This window comes from Periplaneta americana, chromosome 17 (assembly GCF_040183065.1).
Source record: "Periplaneta americana isolate PAMFEO1 chromosome 17, P.americana_PAMFEO1_priV1, whole genome shotgun sequence".
Taxonomy (NCBI): domain Eukaryota; kingdom Metazoa; phylum Arthropoda; class Insecta; order Blattodea; family Blattidae; genus Periplaneta; species Periplaneta americana.
Window position 1 is genome coordinate 6,405,161 of NC_091133.1, and position 18,364 is coordinate 6,423,524.

The following is an 18,364-nucleotide window of genomic DNA, read 5'->3' on the forward strand; positions in this document are numbered from 1 at the left end:
ATACATTTTGTTATGAGAGAGCTTGTGATATAAATATCCACGATAATGCTGCAATGATGATCTTTCTGAGACATAATTATTTAGGCCATGTTTCACTACTAACCTTACTGCGTTAAGTCAAGAGCCACTAATACTGTTAGAAATAAAAATGTGTAACTCCAACAATTTTCCGAGAATTAAAAATTCATTTGTTCCATTGTTGAGTAACTGCTCAGGAATTTCAATTCACTGCTGGTGTTGAATTTGATTGTTGCTAGTATTTAAGTAGTATACCGTAAAGTTTCGTTTCGAACATTTTTGCATTATAAATCGTTTTATTAAATTCGGACATCTTTATTTTGTACTTATTATTTAACCCTATTTCATTATAGGATACTGAATCATTCGACAATGACTGACCTGACTGCTATGAAACTCAACCTGTAACATAAGTTACTTCTCACATTTCTTTATTTGAACTATTACAGATACTATTTACAAATAAGAACATATTAAGACACTGGAAAAGATTCAAAAACGGGCTCTCAAGTATTGTCGTAATAATTCACCATTAAAATGGGACACACTCACGGACCGGAGAACGCGAATTCGATTACGCGCACTGTTCAAAACATACAGAGGTGAGCCTGCCTGGAGAGAAATAAAAAATAGGTTGCAGCCGTCAAATTACTCTTCAAGGAACGACCACTCATATAAACTGAGGGAAAGAAGACAGAGGACGGACACTGGAAAGTTTTCTTTTCTCAATCGTACTATCAGGGACTGGAATGCTTTACCTGCAGACTTACTAAATGCTTTACCTATAACCAAATATGTATTTAAAAATGGGCTTAAGGACTTTACTAATAGACGGTAGTATATTATACACACTACTTAAAGGGTGTAACTGATATCTTGTAATTTGAAGTGTGTAGTGTTAGTGAAGTCTATTGTGTAAGTGAGGTGTGTTGGTGTCAGTGAAGTGGCTGTGCAAAGTATTTGAACAGTGAAATGGTTAGAAGTGTTAGTGAAATCAGGTAGAATCAGTGCAGTGAGTGAGTTGACAGCGAAATAATGGTAGTGCCGAAAGGTACTTGTGCAGGTATGAACCTGTCACACTCGTGGGTCTTAGTTCGAACTTAGGGTTAAGATACCAATTAGATTTACTTTAAATGCTATTTTAAGTGACCATGCTTCATTTGATTTAGGATGCTCATTATTATTATTATTATTATTATTATTATTATTATTATTATTATTATTATTATTATTTTATTTTTATTATTATTATTATTTTTTATTAGTTGTGTTTATTATTAACTGTCATTATTGAGTGTAATTAGTTACCACTGCCACCGGGTATATACCCATTTGCAGTGTGAATACATACATACATACATTTTCATTTGGACGTATTTGGGTTGGACATTTTTCAGTTTGGACATATTTGTATTGGACATTTTACAGTTTGTACATTTTCATTTGAACATCTGAATATATTTGTTTTGGAAATTTTACATTTCGGATATTTTCGATTTGGACATATTTGTATCGGACATTTTAGAGTTTGGTTATTTTTGCTTTGGACATATTTATATTGGACATTTTTGCTTCCGAGATTTTCATTTGGACATTATAACTGTGGTTCCTTTTCAGGACACCCGAATCATAAATCACGGTCAATGTTACTTATATCCCACCCACTATAGAAACATAGACCAATTTTACACATATTTGGTATAACTTGTTGCTTCTTTGACAGGTTAGGTTTGGTTAATTTAGGTTTTTGTTATAGCCTACCTTGCATATACGATTATAGCGCAACATTGGCAGTGATAAAAATGAAATATTCGTTCAGTGGGCGTTGGATACTCTACATTCACCCAAATCACTTTTCATAGATACCGTATTTGAATTGCTTCTGCTTACTGTGATAGATTTCATGTTACTACGTGCTCTACGGAAAACACTTTCAACAAACATCGCGACTGAATGGTGTCTCATCCCTATGCTGGACTTCATGTCTTTTTAAACTAGTCGAGTGCGTAAAAGACTGCCCACAAACACTGCATTTAAATGGTTTCTCACCAGTATGCCGACGTTTATGACTTGTAAGGTTACTCGAATCCGTAAAACATTTTCCACAGATATCGCATTGAAATAGTTTCTCACCAGAATGTCTGCGTCCATGACTTTTTAGGTTACTGGAATCGGTAAAACACTTTCCACAGCTATCGCATTGGAATGGTTTTTCACCAGTATGCCGACGTCTATGATTTTTTAGTCGATTCCACTGAAGAAAATCCTTTCCACATACATCGCACATGAATTCTTTCACGCCATTGTGGCAACGTTTATGCATTTTTAGGTAAACTGACCGTGCAAAATACTTTCCACAATCATCACATTTGAAAGGTTTCTGACTATTGTGCTGTAATAGATGGAGTTTCAAATTACTCCGCTGCAGGAAGCACTTTCCACAATCAAAGCATTTGAATGGTTTCTCACCAGTATGCTGACGTTTATGTCTGTTTAGGACACCCGACTGCGTAAAGCACTTTGCACAAACATCACATTTGAACGGTCTCTCGTTCCTGTGCTTGAGTTCATGTTTTTTTAAGTTACTATTATTCGCTAAGAACTTTCCACAAATATCGCATTTGAACTGTTTCTGAACAGTATACTGACTTTCATCGATTTTTTCATTATTCTGGTGGGAGCAGCACTTCCCACAAACATCACATTTGAAAAGTCTGTCATCATTATGGTGGTGTTCATGATTTCTTAGGTCACTCGGGTGAGAAAAATATTTTCCACAGGTATTGCACTTCAAAGTTTCCGCGCCTCCGTGGGATTCAACAGGTACTTGGCGCAAGAAACATTTTCCACTGATATCGCATTTGAAAGTCATTCCGTCTGTGTGTTTCAAGATGTGACTTTTCAGATTACCAGTAGTCGTGCAAGAGCTTTCGCAAACATCGTGTTTGAATCGCTTCTCATCAGTATGAAGTCGATTAATATTTGGCAAGGAACCAGAATTCTTCGAAGCCTCACAGATACTCTTATGTTCTTCATGTGTAAAACCTTCACACTCAGATGATAGTGGTCTGCAATTGGAGTCTGCAAACCTATCAAAGAAATAATATACCATCAGTCAATAACAGTCACAAAAAATATAAAAACTGTGAGGAATCACATCACACAAGCAAACATTCTGATGGGGGCAGATAAAAAAAGTTATTTTTTTTCTTCTACCATGTTAATAATGTCAAAAGAAGTGCTTATACAAATTTTGGCCACTCGACCGCAATTACGAGGCCGTAAAAAATAACAGAAAAAAAAAAGACAATTTCATTGGGCAAATTTATTGGAACGGACACAGAAATTATTGAGCTATTTTTCAATATATTTTCTATCGGAATTGAGACATTTCTCATGACACAGAGAGATGCAGACGCAGTCAAACTCTGGTTCCGATCTGAGGCGGCTGACTTCTACGACACAAAAATTGACCGCAAGGTATGACAAATGTCTCAATTCCAGTGGGGGGTATGTTGACAAATAGCGGAACAATTGCTGTATCTGTTTCAATAAATATTTCCAACCAATTGTGATTTTTTCTATAATCGGTCCCAGGGAAAATCACTTTCTGGACGGCCTCGTAATTGCGATCGAGTGGCCAAAATTTGTGTAAGTAACTTCTTTTGGCATTATTAACATGGTGGAAGAAAACAATTTGACTTTTTTATCTGCCCCCATCAGAACGTTTGCTTGTGAGCACTAGAGCTCAGCACCAGGTTACAGGGTCACACTTTTGTTATTTTCAAAGGTTTTAGTTTTGTGTAATACCTACATTAAATGTAACATCGCTGACATATTACATGAAATCACTAAAACCCTAGATGGGCAGTAGCAGAAAATGGTATGAGGCTGGGAATGACAAAATTTGGTCTTGCACTAAGCCAGTTATGCAGGTTTATTCTGCATATGCATACATTTCTGAAGTTATTCAGACTATCAGAGAAGTTAAATCTCATCACAGGACAGAATCAAATGTACTTCTTAATTATTACCAACAAATATTGTAAGATTCTAAGTAGGTCCTTCGTATCATCCGCCATATTTCGTTGTAGAATGCAAAGTGGCATACAAATTTAAATGAGAGGATTCTCAAAACAAAGATTCTTGAAAAAAAAATGAACACCTGAACATAATTTGTTATGCAAGCCTCTCTGTGATACATGCGACTTTTCTGTCTTAATGCAGTAATTTCCACAGTTACACAAATATGCAGTTGTTCGGGTCGTTCAAAACGCTGTTTACGAAATAGCTGATTAAGAATCAAAATGCGTTTGGTTACAATGGATATATTCGAGGTGGCCACATTATTAACTTTTAATCTTGGTCAAAATATGTTGAACTAAAAGAAATTTTGTGATTTACTGCAAAAAAGAAAAGTAAAAACATGATCCGACATGGTGACATTAATTCGGGAATCAGGAGAAATTTAAGAGCAGCACAGAGAGAGAAAATGAAAGAAATTCGTCTTATATCAATAAGTAGAGAAACTTGTTGTATTATACCATCACCACCACTACCACCACTAATAATAATAATAATAATAATAATAATAATAATAATAATAATAATTGGCCTGATTTTACATTGAATAATTTCGAGGGAAAAATTGTTCCGGGGCCAGGTATCGAACCCGGGACCTTTGGTTTAACATACCAACGCTCTACCAACTGAGCTACCCGGGAACTCTACCAGACACCGATCCAATTTTTCCCTCTATATCCACAGACCTCAAAGTGGGATGACAACCGTCAAGCAACCAATGTTGAGTGCACACTAACTCTGTGTGACTTAAATTGTGGTTGTCTGTTAACGAACAGTCACGTGTATGATTTTACATTGTTTGGTTCCTACATAATTTTTAATTATGGAAAATTTTGTAGAATATACCATCATCATAACTATTTCAAGTATTAGATCTGGGGCTCTGTTTTGGTCTCTATCCAGCGTTTTTTAGGTCTTCCCAAGTTCCTTCGATCTCTTGGAGTATAGGGTACGATCAGTTTTGGCAAGTGGTTGGAGGGCATCCTGGCAACATGTTCTCTCTAGTTCAGTCTGTATTGTTCTGTGTACTTGGTAATTGAATCTACTTTTAATTATTTTAGAATGTTCTCATTTCTTTTATGATCAAGGAGGGAGTAACCAGCAGTTCTTGTCATAAATCGCATTTCGGTTGTTGTAAGTCTCCTTTCGTCAGCCGTTTTGATGGTCCAGGCTTCGCTTCCATATGTGAGAACAGGTTGAGCAAGAGTTCTACATACCCTGAGTCTAGTTTATCACTGGACTTGAGAAGGCTTAAAAGCCTATTGATTACACTTAAGATATTGGTGAATTTGGAAATTTTAATCTTCATATCTTAGTCAGCAAATGAGAGATAGTAGCCAAGGCAAGTTAATAAATTAACACGTTCTATTAAAACATTATTTACACGAATTTTACTCTGAATTGGTTTTGTGCCTACAAATGCCATTACTTTCGTTTTCTGTTTGAGATTGTCATATCAAATTTGGAAGCAGTATTTTCTAAATTATGCGTGGCGCATTGGAGTTTGAATTCTGTTCTTGGAATAATAATCTGATCGTCTGCAAATATAATTTGTATCTGGATGGGAATTTGGGCTTGGTGAGATTCTAGCATGGAAAGTCTTGTCTCCACAAGTGAATAATATGGAGTCGAGAAAGGCTGCAGCTCTGTCGGACTCTGAGCTACGCTTTTACACAGTGTAATGCTTCCCTATTAGGCACGTAACGGAAGTATGTCACAAACAATAGCCAATATTTCCAAAACGAGGGATCATCGGCCACCTATACCAGGTATGACTCTAAACAGTACTTCTTGTACTTTCATCTCACACAATCTTATTTAATTCGGTGATATACAGAGCGTGTCCTCTCCTTGTTAGTGTATGACAAAATTATTTCATGCAGTAAATCACTGCAAATTAATGTTGCATGAGATAATATTAATGAAGCAATGAAAGAAAGGACAGTGTGAAGACTCGCACACCACACTCACCTATCGGTCAGAATCTCATTCTCCTCTGCCGTAACTTCCAGTTTCAGCTCGTCCTTTACTGTGTCCAGGTCATGTAACTGTTCCTGAAAAATAAAGAAGGAATGGAACAGAAAGATGGCGCAACTTTTCACTTAGAGTAAATCGATTTTCATGACATACCGGTACGCTTACTTTTAAATCCATCTCAGACCAAGTAGAAATTTCAGTAAGAGAAGAAAACGCAGGCATGTGAAAGTTAAAATTGCTTTCTTTTTCTGTGATTTGATGTGGAATGACACAAATGCAAAATTTGCATGTCTGAAACGAAAAAAATTCCTATGAGATCGTGGTACGTAAATTCCAGCACTGCGGTGTGACTTAGTAAACAGTAATTTAATTAAACAATACATTTGGAGGGTCGTCTTATGTGGTAAAGGCGCTTGAAAATTTTGCGAGAATAATTATATCCATTATTGAAGGAAATACCATAGCATATGCGAGGAATAATGTATTTCCAGCATGACAGCCCATCGCCTCATTTTTCAGGGGAAGTAAAGCATTTATATAAACAGATCCCCAGGATGTTTTTTTTTTTAGTTGGTTATTTAACGACGCTGTATCAACTACGAGGTTATTTAGCGTCGATGAGATTGGTGATAGCGAGATGGTATTTGGCGAGATGAGGCCGAGGATTCGCCATAGATTACCTGGCATTTACCTTACGGTTGGGGAAAATCGGAAAAAACCCAACCAGGTAATCAGCCCAAGCGAGGATTGAACCTGAGCGCAACTTCAGACCGGCAGGCAAGCGCCTTAACCGACTGAGCCACGTCGGTTGCTCCCAGGATGTTGGACAGATCACGGTGGGCCCTTTCCTTCGCCAGTTACATTTGCCGATTTTACTGCATTAGAATATTGTTTGTGGGGATGTTTTAAAGACATTATGTACAGTACGGGAAAGAACACCTGAGAAGAGTTGGCACCACGTATCTGCCAAGCAACCGAAGAGATTTCTGGAAGAGAGTGGAAGACTGGGACAGCAGCGTGTACAGTGCAACTGGGCAACTGCGTGTACTGTTGCAAAAGGTGGGGTCTTTCAAAACCGACTTTAATACAGATTCTTCAGGTGAGGAATAACGTGAATGTTCTGCAATGATTTCATAACACACAAAGTATTCCTTTTGTACATACTTTAAATACTTAAATCTTTAAAGCTGCCATGTCTATGCTTAATATTCATGGAGATGTAGCTCACACAATTTTAAAAGTATGAAGAAGTCCACAGAACTGCCGACAATGGAAGTAACTGACGAATTAACATAATCACCATTAGCGAATCCTTGTCTCAGGGTATGATAATCGACCCCATCATCAGGTTTGAAATCTATAAAGGACAGCCTGAAGACGTACATGAGGAGAAACGAGCAATCTACGTTACAACCATCCCATATTATAAAGATAAATACCAACTTCACGATATCAATGTTATGGGATTGATGTTTGGAGCAAGAGGAACGATACCTAACTTCTCTTCTCAATTCTGTAAGACCCTAGGACTGCACAAATCGTTTCTGAATGAACTGGCCCTCCTCATAATTAAAGAGTCAGTCAAACTTTTACGGAACCACCAAGAACCACCATGAACCACGCAAGAAAGTATTTTCCACTCTTCACTCATTAAAAAGATTGTACCGCTATCCAGCTAAATTAAAGCAGACGCTTGTACAGACTCTTATTGTGCCTCATTTCGATTATTGTGATGCTTTATTCAGTGATCTCAGGGTGGATTTATCCCAGAAACTGCAACGTGTTCATAATGCGTGTGTTCGTTTCATTTGCAATGTCCGCTACTACGACCACATTTCGCCTTCTTTCGATAAATTATTGTGGCTCAGGTTAAATGAGAGGAGAAAGTTACATTCCCTTTTTCTCTTATACCGAATTTTGCACACCTCTACTCCCTCTTACTTATCTGTCCGATTCCAGAGTCTTTCTCGGTATCATAACTTAAATACTCGGTCACAATATGATAACACGCTAGAAATACCACTGCACACATCATCTCTTTATTCTTCATCTTTCAATGTTGCTACTTCTCGTCACTGGAATTCTCTGCCGCCTGAAGTCAAGGGCTGCCGAACTTTAATTTCCTTTAAATGTAAATAAAAAAAATATCTTATGATGAGTTGCCAAACCTAACGTGTTGCAAATGTGTTCCACTGTATTTATTTTTATTTTATTTTCTTATTTTTATTATCTAAATCGTGTTTATTTATCACTTAATGCCAATATGTATCCCACTATGTTGTTGTTTTTATTATTAATCTATTTTTGTGTACATTTTATTCAATTGTCGGTTTCTGGTTTAATTATGTAAATCCTACTTAATTGTAATCTAATACTAATATGTATACTAATGTGTTTATTTTTATTTTTACTGTGTACATTTTTCTTTTGTTATTGAATTATCGGCTTCTGTTTTTATGTGATTCGTATTTGATTCTAACAAATTAATATGTATTTCACTATGTTTATTTTTATTTTATGAGGTAAATTTTATGTAACTACCTCTTTTGATCTCATTATGTATCAGTATGTAATTACTTAATTCCGATCAAGTTTTATGGTCAACTGTGTAAGCAAGTTTTAATCCTGGTTGAGTGTAAGAGAAGGCCTTACGGCCTTAACTCTGCCAGGTTAAATAAAGTCATTATTATTATTATTATTATTATTATTATTATTATTATTATTATTATTATTATTATTATTATTATTATTATTATTATATGGACTCTAATCCAGTGTAGTGAAAAAACTGACGCACCATTATCATTTTTCTTTCTCTTATTAGTTTTCATTGCTTCTTTACTTGTAACTTTTTTTCATTCTGTAAACTGTCATTGTTTGTTTGTTTGTGTACTTGTTTACTTTTTTCCTTACTCTATTATCTTTCATCATCTATTTGTTCTTGTATTGTTTTGTATGCTTTGTCTAATAGTAGCTTCTAATTTGAGGAAGCTCTAGTAAATAAATAAAAAAATAGTAACTGTCTATAAGAAAAAGAATACAAAATTAATATTGAAAGAAGAACAGCCAGCAAACCTTATGGGATCAACATACCTCAGCCTTACACATTGTCGTAACAAAGTTAGTTGGCACTGCAGTTTCCTCAACTTTAATATCTGATGTGAGATCATAGCTGTGGTCCACGCATTCCGCCTTTATTCCAGCCACGTGGAGATCCAATAAATTCCCTTCCTGCAGAAGACAGAGACATGAGGCATAAGCAACATAAAGCAACTTGTAAGAATGAGATTCCAAGTGCTACATGCGGCACTCTGCTCCTCATACTGGGTTCATTGCTAAGTAAGGCGCATGCGAAATACAGTATAAAGAAAATAATGAATACTAAATAAGAACAAGACATTAATAGTCACATACGGTAGAAAAAGGAAATGTTTACTCCTAGAAGTGAGGAATATATCGTAATTACGTGTATGGAGTACTGCCGATAAGTAATCGAAGGGTAAAATAATCACTGCATTTGTCTGTATATATTGTGACAGCGACATGAGATTCGAACTCACGACCAGCGTCCCGCAAGAGAGCAAATCGCGCGGGCTCCACGAAGCACTGAGGGACGGCGCGCGGCGGAGAGAAGAGAGGGGAAAGGGCCTACGCGTGAGGGGAGGCTGCGCGCGCTGCTGCTACTTACGAAGTGAAGGGGGAACGGACCTTCCCGACTCTTCCAGAAGCCCGTCGAAGTGGAAAAATCGCGAATTCGAAGTTTCTCGGTTACGTCGCTGTGGTTATAAAAGAAGAAGCGCGAGGGATCTCAGACAGAGTGTGATTCATGATTAGTTCAGTCAGTAAGCCAGTGAACAGAGCAAGCCAGTCTTGTGTACCGGAGTTCGACTCGAGTGTGCGTCCGCAACTGTGTCAGCATCCGAAGGCCTGAGTTCGAGTGCAGTGGACCGCAGTTGGAGGGACCTGAGTTCGAGTGCAGTGGACCGCAGTTGGAGGGACCTGAGTTCGAGTACAGTGGACTGTCTCTGAAGGTCTGTGGTTCGAGATACTGTGAACTCGAGTGACTGAGCTAGAAGAACTGAGAACTGATAGTTCTGATTTGTAAATAGTGCTTTGTAAATATTAGTTAAGATTAACAGTTCATTGTTGTTCGTAATAGTCCAAGTAAATTGTCATTGCCGTCAGTGGAGTGCTATAACGAATACGGTGTTGAGTGAAAATCCTATTGTTGACGAGAGCGTTTAAGGTGAATTGTAGAAAGGAATTATTGTTGGAAGAATAAAATCCTATTGTTGAGTTGAAATAAATTTACAATATTTACTCTGAATCGAAATATCTCAAGATACATTTATAAAATATATACCAACCGAAAGAAGAAAAAAGTGGTATTACTGACACTGGTGACTTAACTATTAAAGTTCACTATGAGTTACAGATTAATTCAGTGCTAGGTCATCCCGGACGAAGTCTTTAACGACTCTCATTAAGACGTGGTCAAGACATGGAGATGTGACAACGCCAATTCTACAAACAGCCAGCAAGACTTCCACTTCTCACATGATGAGGGGACAGGAATCGTCAACTATGACCCTATCAGAATCCAATAGTGCATTAGGATAGTTATTTCTGACGGAGTCTTTCTCAGTTTAGTGCTAGTTGTGGAAATGATCTTCTAATTTCGAAGTTGGAATATTACACCATAGTCCCTCATTGCCAAGTACATGATGGTCAGTCTTCTCTCGCTGGTTATCTAATTGAAATTGTGTCATTTGGTAAAGAAATTTGACTTGTCTTTTAATTCTATCACGTTTAATTTCTCTTTCAGGATTAGTGAATTGCGATTATTGTCGTTGAATATTACAAATTTCTATATTTTTTCCTAGTTAATAAAATTTTGTTGCAGGCTTCTTAGGCCCAGAAGAAACATCTGTAGTAGTATTAGCCACGAATTGAGTGCATTTGGCAACAGCGTCAATAAAACTACCAGTATTTAATTTAGCAGTAGGAGCAGTAGCAGTAGCAGTAACAGTAGCAGCAGGGAAGCATAGGGCCTTGATGAAAGCACGCCATCGTACTCTATTGTTCGCCAACGCTTTAATTTCTTTCCAGCTTTTCCCTGCCTTTTTAGCCTCATCTCTAATTGTGTTGCTCCACGTTATTTTAGGTCGTCCTCTTCGTCTGTTCAGTCCTTGGGGGTTCCAATCCAGAGCCATTTTAGTGATATTATCATTTTCTCTCCTTAGTACATGCCCAATCCACTTCAATTTTCTCAGTTTGATTTCTTTGCTAATTTTGTTCTGATCTGCTCTTCTCCAGAGTTCCTTATTAGTTATAATCTCTGGCCACCAAATATCTATGATGGTCCTCAAGCAACGATTTATAAACACTTGGAATTTCTTTCGAATTTGTTTCGTTGCCTTCCAAGTTTCGCACCCGTATAGTAAAATCGACTTTACATTTGAGTTAAGTTAGTACATATACATCGACGTAAATACGACAGAAGAGTTATATAGCTTCACAGCATTCGTATGTCCTCAGTAATATGTATGTTTATGTTAATTTGTAAATATGAATGTAAGCATATAATATGTACTTTTGTAAATATGAAGCTCATTTATCTGATTATGTTCTTTTGCCCTTACAGGAGTCGAAATTTCAGGATCAATATTAGTCTTGGAGTCTTGTGAAATAATGTGTTCTAAATCATATTTACAATATAGCATCCTTCCATAAAAATTGCGTTGTAATACTGGCGAATATATTTTAAAGTAAAAGATCACAAAACGTGAGTTTCGATATAGCGCAATGTTACACAAAGAATCAATGATAACATGATAGGTTTCTTTTTAACATAGGACAGATGCACGACAAAGCAAATAATTACAAATTATATAAAATTCCTTTACCATCTGTTATATCTAAGTTATTATGATTGTTTTTATTCACGAATGATTTATCGAATAGTTGTTTCTTCATTTTTGCAATTTTCACAATTATTTCAAGTCCACTTTTCTATTTTGGATTTTTTCCCTTCAATTTTCCGTTCCAAAAAAAGTCGAATGCTTGCCAAATAGAGTTCAAGTGTCATACCATTTATTCCCCGCCATCACTAACATGGTATTGCGTATCAACTGCTCTTCAATAATAGAAGCAGAACACTTATCAAACAGCGTATTATTCTTTAGTATTATTGCTTCTGTTGCAAATGAAAATACTTGGCTGCATTTGTATAAACATCTATTTATATCGTATATACATTACACTCCTGATCAGCGAAGTGAAAAAGGGGTACCGGTACCAAATTTGGAACATCTGCTAATCTGAATTAATTTATAGAAATTACAATTAAATTACCGGTATTTTACGTAGACAAATTATTAAAAAACGAGTCTCGTTTCACGTATGTTTGTTGCGGTGGTGCCTATATGAATCTACCCTACTGCATGCATTTCAGAGATAAGTAGCTACTTAGTTGTATTAGAATTCAGCTTTTTGATCTTACACACTATACTCATTAAAAATAGAAGATACCAGTATTAAAAAATAAGATGATTTATGAAGAGCATTTTGATTGACGGTTATTTTAAAACTCAGTTCAAACCAGCGTCCATTAGCAGCCCTACAAATACTATGAAAGAGTATAAAAAACCGGTATTAAAAAATAAGATGATTTATGAAGAGCATTTTGATTGACGGTTATTTTAAAACTCAGTTCAAACCAGCGTCCATTAGCAGCCCTACAAATACTATGAAAGAGTATAAAAAACATATAACATGTGACATGAAGGCAAATAAGCCAAAAGAAAGACACTATATTTGAATTTTCGATAATTTCATAGAAGATGAGCACCTGGGTGGATGTACTAAGTATTACCAACTTTTTTACTTTAGAGTTAAATGTTAGTGATTTTTAGTGACTTTTATATGTTAGTTGTAGGTTTTTATACGAGGTGTCGCCGTGATGTTGTTTCAATTTGATTGGTTATAGTTTTCATTTGTTCTAGAATTTTCGTTAATTTTGAATGGGTAATGACGTTGTCAGTTGTTCTAGGTTCTTTGACGTGAGTGGTGATATACTGTTTTCCTGGCTAATGCTATTGCAAGTTTGTCATTTTATGATTTTCCTTCGTTTTGATTTGTTATAGTTGTCATCATTTGTTCTAGAATTTTCGTTAATTTTGAATGGATTATGACGTCAGTAAGTTGTTCTTGGTTGCAAATCAAGATTTCAGGTATAACTCCCTGTAAAGTTGATTTGAATAATTTCGAGGGAAAAATTGTTCCGGAGCCTGGTATCGAACCCGGGACCTTCGTAGAGGGAAAAATTGGATCGGTGTCGGTTAGAGTTCCCGGGTAGCTCAGGGGTAGAGCGTTGGTACGTTAAACCAAAGGTTCCGGGTTCGATACCCGGCTCCGGAACAATTTTTCTCTCGAAATTATTCAAATCAACTTTACAGGGAGTTATACCTGAAATCTTGATTTGCATAATACATGTCACTGTTCGTTAACAGAAAACCACAATTTAAGTCACACGGAGTTAGTGTGCACTCGAAGTTGGTTGCTTGACGGTTGTCAGCCCACTTTGAGGTCTGTGGATATAGAGGGAAAAATTGGATCGGTGTCGGTTAGAGTTCCCGGGTAGCTCAGTGGTAGAGCGTTGGTACGTTAAACCAAAGGTCCCGGGTTCGATACCCGGCTCCGGAACAATTTTTCCCTCGAAATTATTGTTCTTGGTTGTTTGACGTGAGTGGTGTTATATTGTGTCTGATGGCTAAAGTTATTGAAAGTTTGTCATTTTATGACATCTGTGAAAGATGTGTGAACATAGAACAGAGTATTAAATGTTGTGTCGATTTTGGTTTATTCTTTCCCTGGTGAATAAGAATTGTATCGATTGTTGAGGAGAAAACTGTTCCTATGGTTTCAAGTAATTATTTACTGAATTTTCCGTACAAGTTAAGGTATAATAAGAGTTAAAAGAGAATTTCATTTTGTGTAAATACCGGTACTGGTTTAGTTATGTGAAGTTGACTGCACGATAAAGTGTTTGTTTAGTTCTTTGTTGGCTGCATGGTTTAAGTTTAGATTGCTTTGAAGCCTGTGTCATAATAGAAGTGAAGTAAGTGGTTGTCATTGAAGACGTCAATGAAGATTGAATTTTGTTTGATGAGGTGATTAATTATTGTCTTGTTTAGTATTTTAGCGATTTGTGGAGGTAAAGTGCGGACGAAAACTGCCAGAAAAGTACTACCAATTATAATGTTGGAATGCCACCAAACACCATAAAAATAAAAGATGAAAAATTAAACATATTTTCATTTTTTGAACGGCTTGTTCTTCTTTAAAAATTTGAATATATGTTTGATATTTCATCTTGGATTTTGTGATGTTTGGTGACATTTGAACCTCATAGTTGGCAGAACGTTTTGATAGTTTTCATCAGCCATGTTGGATTTTGCCTGCCTTCTAGGAAATTACCGGATTTTCATATATTACACTGAAAGACTGCCAACTATAAACTGGGAGATATACTCATAAAAGTTCGTGTAATAGTCTACAGTGTTAAACATGTTTCACATAGGAATTATAATGGTGAATGTTACATATGTCCCGCCACTATAGGAGACTTAGGCCAGTTTTACACTAATCCTAAATATTTAGTATGCCTTGTTGCTTCGTGGAGGCAGTCTTTTACATTAGATTTGCGAAAATTGGTTTATAGCGCAACATTGGCAGTGATAAAAGTGTGAAATATTCGGGTGAAACGAGCGTTGAACGACTTCCGCCGATTTTGGAATAGACACCGACGCACTTGAACTACCAACATAGAAAACAAAAAAAATCACACTCAATCACTTTCACCTTCATCTTGACGGGATAATAAAAGCCTAACCTAACCTAAGTGCGTCGGTGTCTATTCCAAAATCGGCGGAAATCGCTCAACGCTCGTTTAAAAAATATTCGTTCAGTGGGCGGTGGATACTCTACATTGACCATTATAACCAATGACTTTCAATTTACCTCTGGTATGGGCTTCTTCTCAGCCGTATTAGTCTCATCATTCCACTGCATAGTCAAAGGATCAACCTCAGGTTCCTTCTTGATTATATCCATCACGACCAACGAGCTAGAAGAATATAGAGTGGCGTTCATGTCTGTATCAGCGCTCTTGGTGGTACTAGCTTGAACTACCGGCCGCCATGTTTTAACTGGTTAGCTCTCTTTAGCAGAAGGAGACGTATAAGCACGTGGAGATTTTTAAATCCTGTAATTAAGATGCCTCTTGTGTGCCCTGCTTATAACTGTAGCAACCGAAGCGACAAAACAAAGAATGTCATATTTCAAGTAAGTAGTCTGCCATAATTTGGTATTACTATTCATATAACAGTTATTGATAGGAATATTCTGTAACGTGTACATTGTTTTTACAGATTCCAACTAAAAAATGATTTGTTAACTAAGCAGTCGGTTTCACAAATGAAGAGGGAGAAATGGTTTCCCACAATACATAGTGTTTTCTGTTCCGCACATTTCGATACAAAACACATGTATTTTGTAAACGAGAGGGGACGTTTATGCCCAATGCAATACCGACCATATTCGATTTTCCATCTCATAAAAAAAAAAGAGACTTCTAGGCCTCCACCGAAGAAGTTATCTCTTCTGTGGCAGAGGAAAGTTCAGTAGAACACCACCAGGCATCAGAATTCAGGCCTGTATAACATACTGGTATGAATACGACTTCAAGTAGCCTATATGTGTCTGACGAAACTGAAGCTTACGTGTCTTCCACTGAAAGCGTGTTTGATCTCGCCTGCATTTTCATAATACGATTACTAATTTAAAAAAAAATGTGTATTTAGACATTTGAATATGCTCATTGCTTACGTTTCACTCTATCGACGATTCACTGCACACGAAAAGAAGAAAACATGTCAACTCCAGTTAGCTAAGATGAATAGAATAAAATGTTGCTGCATGGATTTACTGACTACTATTAAAAATAAAGAAATAATAGTAAAAATGGCATATACGAGTTATTGCGATATATAATAAGATTCACAAGATGCAATTATCTTGGACTATCTTTTTCGTCTCATCCTATAGGCACCGTGCAAGCTCCTCTGGTGGCGACTGTTGTTACTAACTGCGGGACAGCAGCGATAGAGTTGTGCTTGAAGCATATGAATATACTTAACATCTCAGGTTAAATGATTAGAAATATGGATGATCCTAAAAAGCGGAAAGGTAATGCAAATTGCTGTGTTCTTGAGTGTAGTAATGCTTATAGGAACACACCAACCGATATTGTTTTTATTCATCCCCAAAACAGAAAACTGAAGCGCAACGACGCTAATTGTGGATCCATGTAGCACGCAGACGAAAGTAAATAAGGCTACACTGCTTGTAATCATAGTATTATTATATACTAGGCCTGATATAAAAAATAGAATGTATATAGTATTATGTCTATAAACAGGGAACGGATTTATATGGACTAAAAATATATGAAATATGTAAATATATATGTAGTTATTTTTACCAAAATATGGAATTAAATATGGATTTTTACCAAAATATGGAATTAAATATGGACTTAAAATTATAAAAAAATGACTATGTACGTTAAATATTGGTACATTTTAATCAAACTAAACAAAAAATATAATGGACGTACCTTATCTTCCAATGTAGTTTCAACAAAACACAATTTTTATTGTCTGTTACCATAACAATAGGTTACAAACATTTCTTTCAAGTGCTGAAAAGTGAATCTTCTTCTATTGTCTCTGAGGATAGATTTATACTGACTAAAAGAGCGTTCGACGTCACAAGAAGTAACTGGTACATAATTCAATTTCACAATGTCTGCTGGGGATAAGTCCAAGTTAATCTTCACTGTTGATTCACCACTCATCACAGCAACAACCTTTTGTAGTTCTTCATATCCAGGGTTTTTTGAAAGTACAGTGTCCACCTTAGCTCTTACTGCATCTGCAACTTTACCTCTACCACGATTCAGTTGTTCCACAGTACTATTTATAATTTCAAAACTTTCAGATAGTGAAAGGTGCCTATTTTGGAGACTTTTGAGCGTTTTTATGATGCATGAAAATGTATGCTGAATGTGAGCTAAGTCATTCTTCACACTTATGTCACAGGTAACTGTTTTCGCAGTATCAATTGAGACTGCATCTTCAGAGTCCAATGCAAGGAGAACATTGTTAATAGAGTCTATATGTTCGGCATAATATTCAACTGCTTCTAGCCATGTACCCCATCTAGTTAAAATTGGCTTTGGTGGCAATGGAATTTCAGGGTACATTTCTTTCAACACGTTAACTCTACTGGGAGCTTTGAGAAATACTTTTTTCACTGATGAAATCAACAAATCTACTTTAAGGAAATTGTCTCTGACCACTTCTGCCACACGATGAAATGCATGCGCCACACAAGTAAAATGAGTCAATTTAGGATATACAACAGATAATGCTTGTCCAGCTTTGACCATATAAGGGGCAGCATCGCTAATAAAGAATAACACATTATCGTACATAATACCCTTTGGCCACAGGATACCCATAGCTTCGTTGAACAGTTTAACTATAGTTTTGTTATTGCACTTTTCTAGAACATCACAATGTAAAAGAATTCGTTCAGAATATTGTTCACTTAACAAACCGATAACTACATTACCAACAAGTCTACCTTCTTTGTCGGGAGTCTCATCAATGGAAACCCAAATTGAACTATCTTTAATTTCATCTCTTATCTTCTGTATTGTCTCATCGTAGATGGATGGAGCATACGTCTTCCTAAGTGTTGACTCATCCGGGATTGTATGTTGAGTATATTTTTCAAGGAATTCCCTGAAGACCTTATTCTTTAGTTTGTAGAGAGGAATATCAGCAGAGATGAGAGAACGGCACAGGTCGATGTTAAACTCAGATCTTACATTCGATGTTGTTGGTTGTGTTAAAAACAATTGTCTCTGCTTGGAATTTAGTTGTTTGTTGGCCTGATGTTTACTAGTTGTAATGTATTGTTGCACCAGGAACTTTTGTGTAGATGATACTGCACACTGACACAAATTACAAAATAATATTTTATTGTCAGTTGATAAACCATCTTCTTTAAATTCTGAAATGTAACTTGTTAGTTTTGATTTTAAATTGACTGAATGACGTACTTTTGGCATATTTACCGTCTTTATAGTATGATTTACAAAACTGAACCTATGTGTACTCTGACTGGCATTTAACTGTTGAGCTGCACAACTGAAGTC

General features: G+C 36.3%; 2 protein-coding genes across 2 annotated transcripts in view; one reads left to right on the plus strand and one right to left on the minus strand.

The window, feature by feature from the left end:
- Positions 1 to 18,364, plus strand: part of LOC138693124 (zinc finger protein 235-like) — an 80,590-nt gene that overhangs the window by 59,340 nt on the left and 2,886 nt on the right. The window lies entirely within an intron of this gene.
- Positions 1,711 to 15,373, minus strand: LOC138693493 (zinc finger protein ZFP2-like). The gene is made up of 4 exons (XM_069817501.1): positions 15,100 to 15,373; positions 9,172 to 9,309; positions 6,073 to 6,155; positions 1,711 to 3,107 (listed from the first exon to the last, which is right to left on the minus strand). Exons 1-4 carry the CDS (start codon positions 15,229 to 15,231, stop codon positions 1,952 to 1,954), a joined length of 1,509 nt encoding a protein of 502 aa, XP_069673602.1. The 5' UTR covers positions 15,232 to 15,373; the 3' UTR covers positions 1,711 to 1,951.